Here is a 15,438-nt window from a genome sequence, read left to right as displayed (position 1 = left end):
TGTGGTCCCTGAGACCATGTGAAGCTCAGCCTAGTTATTATTAGGCTTTTTCTGTTGTCTCTGGCTGCCATGTGAATTGAGGATCCCTGTGCTTTATCTGCATGTCAGTGCTACTGTGTCTTAGGCCTGTCTTCATGGATAGGACAGCCTTGTTTCAGTGCTGGTTTTATGCTATGAGCCTAGCACTAGTCCCCTACAATCATAGGGTGTTTTTGGATTCTGTTACTCCCCCAGGTAACTAACTCCTCCCTACTCTTGGATACAGAAGCCAAGTTTATGACTTTTACTTCGTACTCTGTGCATTTCTGGTCCACATAGAAAAGCATCTTGTTGAACATTGTAATGTCTTTTTAATTTTTAAAGAGTCTGTTATCATTGTATTTAGAGTAGATTGAGGAGCTCAAAGTATGAAGTCAAGATACATCTAGACTAGGAGTCTTCAGTTCTCTTTGATACTATCAAAATGTCAATTTAATATTATGTTTTTAACACTTCTCTGTTAATTTCTTTAGGCTAAAGTCTTAAGCAAGCAACAGTATCTAGTTAAATTTTATTAATATAGTTATATATCACTTACTGAATTCATTTGTAGTTACCTTATATTTATTGTAAATGATACTAGTTTTTCTCTTCATGATAATCATATTTCCTTTAAAATAAGTATACTGGGATCCCTGGGTGGCGCAGCGGTTTAGTGCCTGCCTTTGGCCCAGGGCGCGATCCTGGAGACCCGGGATCGAATCCCAAGTCGGGATCCCGGTGCATGGAGCCTGCTTCTCCCTCTGCCTGTGTCTCTGCCTCTCTCTCTCTCTCTCTCTGTGTGTGTGTGTGACTATCATAAATAAATTTAAAAAAAATAAAAAATAAAAAGAATCAGCTTTATTTTAATAAATAAATAAAATAAAATAAAATAAAATAAGTATACTAAGTTTAAAAGTCTGCACTTATTTAAAGACAAACGTTAAACAGTAATTTCCAAAGTTTAGCAAGTAGGACATATAGGATTAGTGAGTGAATTGGGTAGGCAGTTATTAATATTTATCAATTATATGAATAAATGGAAGGTATGTGCATCCCCATTTCACATGTGGGAAAGCTGAGGCCTGGAGTGTTGAAATTACTTCTTCAGAGTCACACAGATGATTAGTGCTGCATGTGGGACCAGGTGACCCATCTCCTGTCTCATCCCAATGCACCAAGTCTACTCTCCTTAGTCATGTCCCTATGAGTAAAGGATGGCCCAAGGCCCACTAGCCATCCCTGATGTGTTTCTTCTCTCTTGCTCTAGCGAATAACTGCTCTTCAGGACCCAACAAGAAGAAAAGAAAGTTCTCCCCTAGAGACAAAGAGGATCTCACCAGGTAAGTGTCCCTATGGGTATTGGGGATTGCAGGATACCAGGCTGAACTGCAGAAGTCTTAAAACCATGCTCTCAATCTTGATTTCAAAGCATTCTCAGACTACAAGAAACCATGTTTTGTTTTGTTTTGTTTTGTTTTGTTTTGTTTTTTCCATTAGTCCCCTTAACCCAATTTTTTAAGGCTCTGAATAAAACTAAATTAACCAACTGAACAAAACCAATGCTAGCATTCCTACGGGTGCACATGGTTAGAGGTTGTCATTGAAGGACACACCCATGCTAGTTGATGACACAGAGGAGAGGGGCTTCCCCTGCATAATAACACTCAGCAGCATAGAGACAGTAGGCTTGACACAGAGCACTTCTGCAGAAAGCCAACGGCTGAGCTGTGTCTCTTTTTTTTTTTTTTTTTTTTTTTTTTTAAGATTTTATTTATTTCTTCAGGAGAGACACAGAGAGAGAGGCAAAGACATAGGCAGAGGGAAAAGCAGGCTTCCTGTTGGGAGCCTAATATGGGACTCGATCCCAAGACCCTGGGATCATGCCCTGAGACAAAGGCAGATGCTCAACCACTGAGCCACCCAGGCATCCCTGAGCTGTGTCTACTTTTCAGGACCAAGCTGGCCTGCAGTATCTCAGTCTCATCACCTATAAAGAAGGAGGTGGTGATATCTTCAACCTTTCCAGGAAGCAGGCCTATGAGTCCAGAAGAGCAGATTGATGTGATGTTACAGCAGGAGATGGAAATAGAAGGTAAAGAAACCCAACCGTCTGAATCAGACTTAGAGGTATGTTCTTGTTGCTTCCTTTTTCTCAATTTGCTGAGTATTATTCTTGGCATCTCAGTGATTCTGAACTCAGAGAGAACAGCAGAATCACCCAGGGAATGTTTTAAAAATACCAAAGTCCAGACCTCATGACAGACTACCAAATAAGAGTCTGTGTGTGTATATTTGTGTGTGTGTGTGTGTGTGTGTGTGTGTGAATTGTTTTAGTGAGTCTTAGAAACCTTTGGTTCCTCTTAGAACATAGGTTGCAAAATGATGACCCATAAGCTAGGGTTGCCAGATTTTGAAAAACAAAACAAAACAAAAACAGGACACTCAGTTAAATTGGAATTTCAGATAAACAATGAATAATTTTAAAAATTATACTAAAATGCTAAATGTATAAGCATATCCCAATGTATCTATAGTTTATCTGGCAACTCTACCATAGGTGAATTTGGCCTATAGATGTGTTTTGAAAATGCAGGAAATCTCATATAAGCTGGATTTCTAACCTCTTTTGAAAAAATTAAGAAATTTAAGCTGAGAAGTAACTACCTCCTTTCGATAAAAAATATATTTTCCAGTTTGTGAGAGTCTCCAGTATTCTTTATTATTTTCTTATGTCCAGCCAGCTTTCACTCATTAACATTCCTTGCTTGGTTTTAGGTAGACTTTTGAGTTTCTAACCTATTTTAAAAGAAGAGGAACAAAACTTTAGAGCAAATAGCTTATGAGTTTATAGTATGTATAATAAAATGATTTATGGTAAAAATCATAGGGACTAAGTATGTGCTATTGGCAGAATTCCATGCTAAACCCTCTAGGTGCTTGACCCCATTCAAGACCTGGGTACTAGGATTACTCCGGTTGTCCAGGTGCGGAGATTGGGGTGAGGTCTGATAAAGAACTTGCCAGAGATGACACAGTCAGTAAGAGGCACAACTAGAACTTAGACCAGGTCTGGCTGATACTAAAGTCTCTATGGTAGCATTTCTCACACTTGCCTGATGATAAGAATCACCTGGGATGCTTGCTGAAAAACCCCAAACTGACTCAGGAGGGCCCATGGATCTGCATTTTAATAAGAGCCTCTCTCCCCACCCCAGGCAGTTCTTACAATGAGGGAACTTTGGAAGTTTCTTCTCTATAGGGAGCTCCCATTTAAATTTGGAGAAAGGTGAGCTCAGCCTTTTCTGACCACAGACAATTGTCACTAAAGCTCAAACCTAATTTCCTGTGCTTCGTGCTTCTCATCTATCTTAAAGTATTCGTTCCTAGAGCTAACAAGCCTTACAGCAGCTTAGCGCCCTAAATAAACAAAACTTCCTGAAGTCACCAGGTCACACTGGCCATTTTTGTTCAGTTTGTGCGTTTGTGTTGCTTTTCTAAACTCGGAAACCCATGGTCAGATTAGAAGTACCGTAAGTCTCACTTTTGGGTAATTGGACTTTTGGGTAATTCTCACTGGCAGCTACAAGCCACAGGATCCAAGGGCTTTGTAGGCCATCATTGTTGTTGAGGAGGGTGAATTACTGAGTCCATTGGAGGATCTTGTTAATCATCATCTTAAAGTTCAGCAGATAGATTCCCTCTGTCCTGGCCTAGTACTCATCCCCCCTGTTACTATTTGCATGGCATTTGACAAGCCCATCCTTCTACCCCACCAAAATCTCTGGCTCTGGTTGAATCCCACAGAGTCAAGGGGAATTGCCCACCATCACACTGCAGTGAGTATGTGGTGATGGGCCCCAGAAAACCCGATTGAAGGGAGTAAAGGGTAGGGATGGGTGGGGTGTGAACAGAGTCCCCTGGAGGCTAACAGATGTGGGCAGGTGGACACAGTTCACCAATCACAGTCATTGTCTTGCTGGTGGTTTGTTTATGGAAGAGGTACTATTACTATTTGACCAACGGGATCCGAAAAGACATGATTGCCCCCGAAGAGGAGGAAGTGATGCATCGGATTTCAAAGCTGATTTCTAACACGCTGCTGACAAGTCCCTTGCTGGAACCCCTGGTGATCCTTCTGGTGAAGGAGAAGGAAAATGACTACTACAGTAGCCTCATGAAAAGCATTGGTAAGGCTGGGTGTAAATGGGGCAAGGGGCTCCTTTGTGGAGAGCGCCTTCTTCCTCTATCAGTCCACCCTGGTTCCTCTAAAAAATGCCAAAAACATCCTTTTCATTCACATGCTCTCCTGTACATCACTGATGTCAACGCTAGCACTTCCTGCACTTCGATGTGCATCCGTATAACTTGAGGATCTTGTGAAAAATGCAGATTCTGATTAGACAAATCTGGAGTGGGTCTGAGAGTCTTCATTTCTAACAAGCTCCCAGGAGATATGGATGCTGCTTACCCCAGGGCAACACTAGGAATAGTAAGGGTCTATTCAGGTTTTAAAATCTAGCTCAAGACCTGCCTCTTAAGTATTTTTTTTTCTCTGCAACCCTCAGTGGTCCTTCCTGTCTCTACTTTTCAACTCAACCTGCTTTGGAATGTCTCCTGGGCCATAATTCTCCTCTGTTATATAACACTGGCATTGTCTTTTCATTTCTTATGGGTCTTGGCCCTCCTATTAGACTGTCAGTTCTTCGATGGTGAAGGACGTGTTATTGATTCTAGCTCCTCTTCATCCTTAGGCCCGTGTCTTGTACACACGGTAGGTCATTGGGAAACAATGATGGTGAGTAATGTGAGAAATGCATCAAAGAGGAGAGGTGATCATATGAGTTCCTTACCTTTCTATTTTATCTGCAGAATAGCTGTCTTTACCAAGATGTCTAATTATTTTTAATTTCCTAATTAACTTTCTTTTTTAAAAAAGATTTTATTTATTCATAAGAGACACACAGAGAGAGGCAGAGACGTAGGCAGAGGGAGAAGCAGGCTCCCTGTGGGGAACCCAATGTGGGACTCGATCCCAGGACCCCAGGATCATGACCTGAGCCAAAGACAGATGCTCAACCACTGAGCCATCCAGATGTCCCCCCAATTAACTTTCTTGTCTACTCTAGGATAGAAAAATCATAAACATGTAAAGTCCTTCAAATTCCAGCCTCAACTGACTTCTGCAGTCTTATCACCTTGAACTCTACCACTTACATCTAATATTTCTACCACAAAGTAATTCACAGCACCTTGAGCATGCTTTACAAAAGTTATAGAACTGTACTTCATTACATACTGTTCCTTCTGACCCCTGTGCTCTTCCTTTTCTAGCTTGTCTACAAATTCCTACTCATTCTTCACAATCCAGCTCAAATGTCACTTCCTCTGAAGCTTTTACCAATCTTTCTTTCCTGAGTATGTGAAATATTTTGTTTCTAAATTTCCATTTCTTTTTTTTCCCTAAGATTTATTTATTTATTTTAGAAGGAGCAAGAGGGAGGGGCAGAGGAAGAGGGAGAGAGAAACCCAAGTGGACTCCATGCTAAGTACAGAGCCCGATGTGGGGCTTGATCCCACAACCCCAGGATCAGACCTGAGCTGAAACGAAGAGTCAGATATTTAACTGACTGCACTACCCAGGCACCCCTAAATTTCCATTTCTAAGTATCTGGTGTCATCTATTATGTTGAATTTTTTGTGTGACTGCTTAGGTGTGGGAAATCAATTAATGATCAATGAGGTATCAGCAAATAGTGATTTTATTGTCATGCATGATGCTAGATATCCTCATTTGGGCTCAACTCCAGGTTCTAAGCCTTAGACTGTGAAGTTACACTCCTCCTTCTCCTTGAAATTTCTTCAAAAAGAAAACAAACCAACAGAGTAGAGCTTCCCCAATTTAATTATATCCAGAGGATTATCAACATCATGGGTATTATCAGTGTAAATAGTCAGAGGCTCATTTAATTCTAAGTACTGCAGCTAAGAGCACAGTGTTCAAGGTCCCTAGTTACTAACAAAGTGTGTGCTCTGTTGGTTACTTAGTTGATTACATCCTCATGGACCCAACAGAGCGAGAAAGACTCTTCATCAAGAACATTCCCCACGTGTTTCCTCAAAGAGTGATCCGGGCCCCTGTGCCCTGGCACTGTGTCTACAGGAACGCCAAGAAGTGGAATGAGGAGCATCTGCACACTGTGAACCCCATGATGCTTAGCCTGAAAGAACTGTGGTTTGCCGAGTAAGAAGTTTCTTCCCTCCCTTTTCTTTGCCTTTCTTTATTGTTTGCACACAAAAGACAATATTTTAGGTTGGGCACAGTGTGAGTAGCCCTGCCCTTGAAGGGAAATGATGAAAATCCTAGACCCAAAGTGCATATGAACTGTGAGTGACAGCTCTCCGGGCAGTGAAATGACCCTTCTTTGTGCTCCCATGATACCTAGCACCTATCTTGAAGTCCTGGCTCATCCTGGAACAGAGCAGACTTGGAGCCAGCCTGCTTAGGCCCAGATCTGTTTTTTGTTGTTGTTGTTGTTTAAGGTTTTATTTATTTATTCATGAGAGACAGAGAGAGAGAGAGAGAGGCAGAGACACAGGCAGAGGGAGAAGCAGGATCCCTGCGGGGATCCCCATTCAGGGCTCTATCCCAGGACCCTGAGATCACGACCTGAGCCAAAGGCAGATGTTCAATCACAGAGCCACCCAGGTTCCTGCAAGATGAGCTCTTGAACAGACTGCATTCAGGGAGGACTCGTCAGAGTTGACAAGCCTTGGACATCCAGATGGAGGGGGACCTAGGGTTCCTCAGGTAACTCCATGCCAGCACAGGGATGGCAAGTAGTGGTCTCAATTATGTTCATGAGTGACTAAATTGGCCACAGCAAGTGGAGGAATTTAGAGGATACAGGAGCCACTTTTTTTTCTTTCATTTTTCTAAATTGAGGTATAATCCACACACCATAAAATTCACCCTTCTTAACTGCACAGTGCCACAGTTCTTGATACATATTTGTACTAAGTATATATTTGTACAACTCTCACCACTCCGTCATTCAAGAATATTTTCATCATCCCAAAAAGAAATGTTATATCCATTAGCGGTCTCCTCCCACCCACCCCCTTCTGCCTTCTACTCAGCCCCTGGAAACCATGAGTCTGGTTTCTGTCTGGACAGATTTAACCTATTCCAAACATTTCATATAAATGGAATCATACACTATGACCTTTCCTGTCTGGTTGCTTTTTGCTTAGTATCATGTTTTCAAGGTTCATCTGACATTGAAAATGTATCAGTATTTTGTTCCTTTCTGCAGCTGAATATTACTCCACTGCATGGCTGCACCATGTTTAGTTTATTCATTCATCAGCTGCAGAGAAGAGAGTGTCATTTTGGGAGTTCCATAAAGGGAGGTGTAAATCCTGGTGGGAGAATAAGGCCACCCAAGTTCAATGAAAAGTCAAGCTGATGACATGATGAACTACCACCATCTGAGTTTTTATTAGAAAATCTAAAGCCAGGGATGCCTGGGTGGCTCAGTGGTTGAGCGTCTGCCTTTGGCTCGGGGTGTGATCCCGGGGTCCTGGGATCAAGCCCCAAATCAGGCTCCCCACAGGGAGACTGCTTCTCCCTCTGCCTGTGTCTCTGCCTCTCTCTCTGTGTCTCTCATGAATGAATAAATAAAATCTTAAAAAAAGAAAAATCCAAAGGCAAATATGCTTATTTAATTTTGATTGGTTGAACTTACCAGTAGCTCAGACATTTTATTTTGGGGAGGCTTTGTAGCTTTGAATGTGTTTAGTCTTAAGGGAGCCCTGTTTCTTAGAGAACTTACTTGTTTATCACATTCTTAGTTGTACCTATATTTTCAGAGGGAATTGAGGGGGAAGTCAAGCTAGCCTGGAACTGACCAATGATATGAAATAAGCACATTCCCTTCTTTGGATTGAATTCAGTTTTCTAACTCATTGGGGGTGCCAGTCAGGACACTGAAAAAAAATGAGGCAGAAGTATATAGTGTAATAATTTATAGAATGGGCTCTCAAACTATACTACCTGGGTTCTGGTTCTTGCTTTGTCAATAATGAATAGTTAATCTCCCTAGGTCCCTGTTTTTTTATATGTAAAATGGGAATAATAATAATAATAATACTTACCTCATGGGATTTGTTGGATGAGTTGCTAGAACAGTTTTGGCATATAGTAGTTGTTCCATAAATGAAGGTACCACTATAACTATAAGCATGTTTATGGCCTCAAAAAATAAACTAGAAACTACCATTTCAGAGATGGTAAAATTTGCCAAATTCTCACTGCCAAGAAGATGTATATGTGCATTTAATTTGATCATGTAGTGAAGATGGCAAATTATTGAACCTATAGCTTCTGAAAAGATAGTATTCTTACCACTTGCTTTTAGGAGTTCCCTAAAGATTATATAGGCAACAAACGCAAAAGTGAACGAAAACCATTTAGAAGATTTTTGTCAGTTGAACAACAACAGCAACAATACCACGAAAGATTTGTTAAGGAAATGATACAGACAGCTTTTCTCTGTGACCTGCTTGATTTTAATTTAAAAAATTCTAAGAAGTCACCTAGTAATTAGTGAAGGGTGAGGGACTTGGGGGCCATAATGAGAATTGTGGTTTGAAGAGCCACTGCAGGAAATCTGTTAGGACTGAAGATAAGTAACTTAATTGCCAGATGGCAACAGGGCCATACTCAGGTTGGATATCAAATGTGTGGTGAGGGAGGTCTTGGGTTCTATCCTTCCTTCCCTAACAGTGCTTTGTGACTGGCCAGACAAGATGGGGACTAATTTAACTACCTTCACCAAGAAGGAATAAAAATGGAGGCTGTGGGATTTAAGAAGGATGAGGAAAAGTGTCCTAGAGGTCATTCCAATGAAAATGAAAAGTAAGAAATGAGACAAGCTGAAAAAGTGAGCAAAGATCTAGTTGAGGAAGTGAAAGATAGTGATGATTTAAAAGACCGACTTATAAATGAATGGAATAGACATCAGGAAAAGATACGGTGGCTCTCTAAGCTAAAAGAGGCCTCAGGGGACATGATAAAGAGCAACACATCCATTGATCTGAGAGAAATGGAAGAAGATAAGAGCCTCATAGGAGACAGAGGAAGGAGATTCATGTGTTCATTCCACATATATTTTTCATGTGTCTGCTTTGTGTAAGGCACTGTGCCTACAGGATACTGTGTGTGTCTTGGTGAGCCTGCCAGCCATTGCAGGTAGGTCTATGGAGGGTTTTTTTGTTTGTTTGTTTAGACCAAAGCAGTCCTCCAAGTTGTCCTGAGTGGCTCACTCAAGGGCCACACTAAGGATTAGATGGAACCTACTTGATCATGAAGGTGTTGCTTCTCTTGACCTATCTTCTCTGTCTTCACATTAAAGAACATTGATTTGTCCATTTGATATTCTAGGTCCCGGCCAGGCAAATACCAGGTTGGTGCCAAAACCCCACTCCCCAGATGGGTTACCCAGAGTAGAACACATAGGAAGGCTCAACAGATACCAGTTGAGTTGGTTCATCTATCTGCTCTTTGCAAGGTTCCTGTGGACTTTCTACTCCCTCCTCAGACTCCCAGATTTTTCAGATACAGTTTCACTCTCCTTGAAAAATAAGGATATATGCCCTTTGAACCCATCCTACAGAATTCATTTTTTTAAAAAAGATTTTATTTAATTATTTGACAGAGAGAGAGAGCACAGCAGAGGGAGTGGCAGGCAGAAGGAGCCGGAGAAGCAGGCTCCCCACAGAACAGGGAGCCCTGACATAGGGCTTGATCCCAGGGCCTTTGAATCATGACCTGAGCTGAAGACATGCTTAACCAAGCCACCCAGGTGCCCTTAGAATTTATTTTTAAGTGTCTTTGCAGCCCAGGACATTTCTCCCTCTCTTTTGGCAGATTTCGAGACCTCAGGTTTGTTCGAACAGCAGAATTACTGGGAGGAAAGTTGCCTCTGCAGCCTCATGAATATTGGGATGTGATCCAGAAACACTGCATGGAAGCACGCCAAATCCTTCTCAACAAGTCAGTGTCTGGCCTCAGAATCGGACTGCATCACAGTATCATAAACTCTCTGGAGTGAGAGTGTTTCTGGAGTGAAAACTGGTTTCCAGCCTGGAGGTTGCAGTTTACTGACTTCCCACTGGCCTCTTTCTCTGTCCCCTTCTTTGCACTTTCTATCCCCAGACAGTCTTTGTGTCTCCCCATGTCCACTCTTCTTCAGCCCTCACTCCTAGTCTCCTTCTGCCTTTTTGAAACTCTCATTACCATTCCTTATTGGAGTTACCACTTCCCTTCCCTTCTGAAGTCTGTTAGACTGTGCTAGATACCTGACAGTGCATTTGAATGATTTATGTTCAGGTGGCCCAGATAAACAACTGCAATATTCCAGAGTTAGGGAGCTTTCAAAACTGAGATGATTCCTTTTTCTTTTGCAAATGTGTGCAGGACTGTGTCCAAAGTCAGAGAAATCCTCTTACGTGAAATTATGGTGGTAATACCCACCAATGGGTTTTTATTATCAGAGACAATGCATATGAACTGTTGGCACATAGTAGCTGCTCAATAAATCTCCTAGTTTTTATCTTTACAACTATGGCTATTCCTAGTACTTTTCTAGCATTCAGAAAAGAGATGTGATAGGATGAAAAAGCCAGTGGTTTCCACTGGAAATTAGGAATCAAGGGAAGTAAGAATAAAGAATAAGGAGGCATCCATTTCTGCTTCTGCTTTTCTTACTTCTAGGACCAACTTCTGAGCAGCTACTGTCCCATTGGAGTTTCCCTTCTTACGTTTTCTTCTTTTTCTCTTCTCTCTCTCTTTCCTCCTATTAAGTCTGAATCAGAGGCCAGGCATTTGTCAAGGAGAGAAATTGGACAGAACATCCCAGTTCCTTATGCCCTTTTACCACAACCTCTGATTATAGTGAAGAAAGCAGAGACTCTTAGAGCAGGACATGCTACCAGTATCCCTTGTGTATTTGAGTATTGCTAATGGAAGAGTAGTACCTCAATTCATATCTTATTTCTTTCTTTCCAGGAAAGAGGTGTTTACAGGTCGGGTGGCCAGGGATATGAAAGTACCAATTTGGAAAGCTGCTTAGTGGGAACTGAGCCATCTTTCTGGTCAACAGAGAGAGGGGAATGTCTGATCGGACTTGTCCAAGCTCAGAAAAGCTTCTTACTCGGATGCCCTCCTGTCTTTACAGGTGGATCCCTACCTGTGCCCAGCTTTTTGTCTCAAAGAAGGAGCAGTGGGTCCATTTTGCTCCCAAGAGTGACTATGACTCTTCTCGTAACATTGAGGAATATTTTGCTTCCATTGCTGCTTTCATGTCACTCCAGCTGAGGGACTTGGTTATTAAGTCTCTTGAGGACCTCATGTCCTTTTTCATGATACACAAGGTATGTAGGGGACCAGCAGTAGGCCCTTTTGAGGGGAAAACAACTGAGACCATCAGAATTCCGTTACATTGGTTCTCAGCTGTAAGCCAGGATAAAAAGTAAAAAAATTCTTGACTATCACATATATCAGATCATTATATGCTCATTAAAATGATTTCTGTGAATCCCAGCAAGCTTTCCTGAGTTAATTAACTACTACTAAATTGGCCAAGTTCTCTGGAAGTGGGGAAGTTGATAAGAAGTTGCTAAGAAAATTTAAAGAAAGATTGAGTAAAATGGAATTCATACCCCTTATAGGAAGGAAACAGGTCACTTCTTTATCCTCTCTGTTAAAGAAAGGAGTTGAAAAGTTTTATTATCAGTCTTTGGCTTGATATTTAGGGAGTATTGTGTATATCATTGCATATATTCACTTTTTGTTCTTTGAAAGGGGCATCCCTGAAAACAAAAGGCTTTGTTGACCTAATAAATAACTTTCTGCATGAAACTACTACAGTGAAGTCAAAATAAAAGCTAAAAGCACTAAGTCCTATGTTATGTTTTCAAAACATAGTAGCATTCCCTAAACTTAGATAGCCTAAGGATCAAGGAAGATTCGTTTGGATTTTATGCCATGTGCACATTTTACCTTAAAAAAGAGTAATAAAAATATAAAATTACCTTGTTATAAAAGGTTAAATTCTAAGTATTTTTCCAAATGAAGTAAAGATGAACAATTGGCCTTTTGCTCAAAAAAATATAGAAGCCAATGCTACTGAATTTAGACTCTGCTGTTAGCTTTCTAACAAGAACCAATCTATAGATGTCACTGTAGTCATCTACTTTGCTAAGCAGAAGAGACTCGGATGTAGGAACAAATCTCACTCTAAAATTCCATACAAAGGGAAAGAAGAGGAAATTTATGGATATTTGATACATGATAGCTATGCAACAAATGTTTATCAATCATCCTCAAACAGATCTGGAAATGTCTAACATAATTGACTTAAACAAGTACTTTACAGCTGTGCTATGACAATTTTGTTAGGCAGTGTAGTTTATGAGAAATAACTTATGTTACTAGCCTGATAGGAAATTGTACATGCCAATATTTCCGTTGTAGGAATGTTGACATTTTAAGTGTTTAAAATAGACTATTAACTCATTAGCAGGCTCCATCTGAGGCATATAGATAACTATTGATGCTTTTGGATTCTGTCAACAAATTTTTATTGAGCACCAAGTATGTATTAAATGCTGCCTTGGATATTTTGGAGGGATCAGACACAGATCCTGCCCTCGAGGCTAGAGTAGAGAAGATAAAATATACATATAAATATCTGCAAGAGAGAAAGATAAAATATCATGAAGGAATGGAAATTCAGAAGTTCAGAAGTAGAAGAGATTGGTATCTTGCTGGAGAATAGGGAGGCTTCCAAGAGGAGGGAATTTTTAGCTGAATTTTGAAGGATAAAAAGGATTTGAAGATACTAATGCAAGAATTTCTAAGCAAAGTAAGCATAGTGAATAAAAGCTTTGGGGAAGGGGGAGTGGATGAGGTCAGGGTGGGCTAAGCCATACCTAGACCTTACTTGAACATAAACAGTATATGGGACTCCACATTTCCATTTCTGGTGTTCATGTCGTACTGTGAATGGATAAAATTCACTCCTTTGATTCTGGAAGGCCCCACCTTGTGACAGCCACCATATCTTATATCTCCTAAAGGATGGGAATGATTTTGAGGAGCCCTACCAAGAGATGGAGTTCTTCCTACCTCAGCTAATCACAATAAAACTTGAAGTCATTGAACCCATTATTGTCTTTAATCCATCTTTTGATGATTGCTGGGAATTAATACACAACTCTTTCTTGGAAATTATTAAGAACTCTAGAGAGATCCCCAAGGTATAGTATCAACTGAATCATTTGTTTATAGTTTTATTTACTTATTGAATAAAATATATTTAAAACGGCTGTTTTTACAAGGTATTTAGTTAGAGGAGTTTTACTTTGGGAGATAAATGCTGAATGTGCTCCCCCCTTGACTCCAGAAAGGAAACTTGGGCCATAAAGAAATGTCCATGCATTTGAGAATTGTGCTTTTATTTATTTTTTTAAGATTCATTTATTTATTTGAGAGCGAGAAGAGAGCAAGCAGAGGGAGGGGCAGGGGAGAAGGAAAGAATCTCAAGCAGACTCACTGTTGAGTGTGGAGCCTGACATGGGGCTCAATCCCAGGACCCTGAGATCATGACCTGAGCCAAAATCAAGAGTTGGATGCTTAACTGACTGAGCCACCCAGATATCCCAAGAATTATGCTTTTAATAAGAGCATAATTAAGAATTACTTTGTGAGGGATGCCTGGGTGGCTCAGCAGTTGAGCGTCTTGCCTTTGGCTTGGGGCATGATCCCGGGGTCCTGGAATTGAGTCCCACAAGCAGGCTCTCTACATGGAGCCTGCTTCTCCTCCCTCTTTGTATATCTCTGCACTTCTCTCTGTGTCTCTCGTGAATAAATAAAAAAATCTTTACAAAAAAGGAAACCTTTGTGAGCAAGTAGATTTCCTCCCTACCCTGGCCGGCCATGATCCAACTTCAAAGGGGCAGATGTGTCCCAAGCCATATCCAACTTAGGTTGATTGCACAATGGAACAGTGCCATGAACTCACCAAGAATCTTCATAAAACGATATCTAATTTAGTTTGTTTAACCACTGAAGGCATCAAAGGGAAAATTAAAGCTTCCCTTCCTGGTCCAAACCCCTTCCAGTTTCCTTTCCTGGGTGGCATTGCTAATCATATTCCAGACACTTAGCAGACTTTTATTGCTGGCCAGGATCACCCACATGAGTGTGACTCTCTCGTGCTCTATCTTCTATTTCCCTCTGGATGGTCGATGTGTCAAGAAGACCAGTGCCCAGCGCCACGTAGGGAAGGGAACTGTGGGGTGTTTTTCTCTCTTTCTCCTCCTCCCTCCCTTCCCAGCCATTATGTGTAATGCTTAGATGCTCTTAAGTACTCTTCTCCTTGCAGTCTTATACTTTTATACTTATACTTATAGGATTCTAAAAGCTCAAGATTAGATTTGGGGGCTGTAGAGCAGCATATGAGGCCAAATGCTACAGTCAATCTCACCAGATAACTCTAAATTTGAGGTTTCAAATCCAACCAAGCCTGGTTAACAAGAAACTGGGTGTGCAGAGGGGAAAGAAACAGTGGGTAACTCTTCTACAATCAATATCCCTAGGAAGGAAATGAAAGAAGAGACCCTATAATTTGGAAGGATAAGTGTGGGGCTTGGGGACAGATAAAGTACATACCACTCAAGTTCTCTTTCACAGCAATATTTGTAAGCAGCTGGGCTGGGAGAGCCCAGGGCTCACTCATGTGGCTGTTCCAGCAAACATCAGCAGGGATGGTAGTAGATTTAGTGGATTGTAATGACAAGGAGATATAATCACAGGTCATAGTGTATACCAGGTTTGAAACCTAGACCCAAGTGAATGCCAATGGCACTTTATCAGGTTGTGAGAAAAAGCAGCCTAGGTTCAGTATTCTCCATCTAGAGATGCCCACAGCACTGGTTCATGCCTCAAACCCCATAGACTATTTTATCTCTGAATTGGATATTGAAACTTAAAAAAAAAAAAAAATAGCCCCTCGGGTTGAATATCTAATAAGAATATCTAAGAATGGGGCAGCCTGGGTGGCTCAGCGGTTTAGCGCCGCCTTCGGCCCGGAGCATGATCCTGGAGTCCCGGGATCAAGTCCTGCGTCGGGCTCTCTGCATGGAGCCTGCTTCTGCCTGTGTCTCTGCCTCTCTCTCTCTCTCTCTCTCTCTGTGTGTGTGTGTGTGTGTGTCTCATGAGTAAATAAATAAAATCTTAAAAAAAAAGTCTAAGAAGAGTAACAGGTAGACAGTAGCCCCAACCCCTAGCGGACCTGCCTTTTTTATGGTTAAATTTTATTTTAATTTTACTTTATTTAAAGATTTTATTTATTT

General features: G+C 41.1%; 1 protein-coding gene across 8 annotated transcripts in view; it reads left to right on the top strand.

Annotated features, from left to right (window-relative positions):
* The window catches only part of DNAH3 (dynein axonemal heavy chain 3), a 166,069-nt gene that overhangs the window by 8,471 nt on the left and 142,160 nt on the right, over positions 1-15,438 (top strand). For 7 of the 8 annotated variants that reach the window (XM_077906863.1, XM_077906865.1, XM_077906866.1 and 4 more), the window contains exons 4-10: positions 1,289-1,361; positions 1,974-2,148; positions 4,019-4,208; positions 6,067-6,262; positions 9,950-10,075; positions 11,259-11,454; positions 13,162-13,341. In XM_077906863.1, the coding sequence (XP_077762989.1) occupies positions 1,289-1,361; positions 1,974-2,148; positions 4,019-4,208; positions 6,067-6,262; positions 9,950-10,075; positions 11,259-11,454; positions 13,162-13,341 (1,136 nt within the window). Of the gene's footprint in view, positions 1-1,288; positions 1,362-1,973; positions 2,149-4,018; positions 4,209-6,066; positions 6,263-9,949; positions 10,076-11,258; positions 11,455-13,161; positions 13,342-15,438 lie in introns of those variants that run through there. The other variant, XM_077906864.1, reaches the window with a different exon arrangement.

Source organism: Canis aureus, chromosome 8 (genome assembly GCF_053574225.1).
Source record: "Canis aureus isolate CA01 chromosome 8, VMU_Caureus_v.1.0, whole genome shotgun sequence".
Taxonomy (NCBI): Eukaryota; Metazoa; Chordata; class Mammalia; order Carnivora; family Canidae; genus Canis; species Canis aureus.
This window is presented reverse-complemented; position numbering and strand designations above follow the sequence as displayed.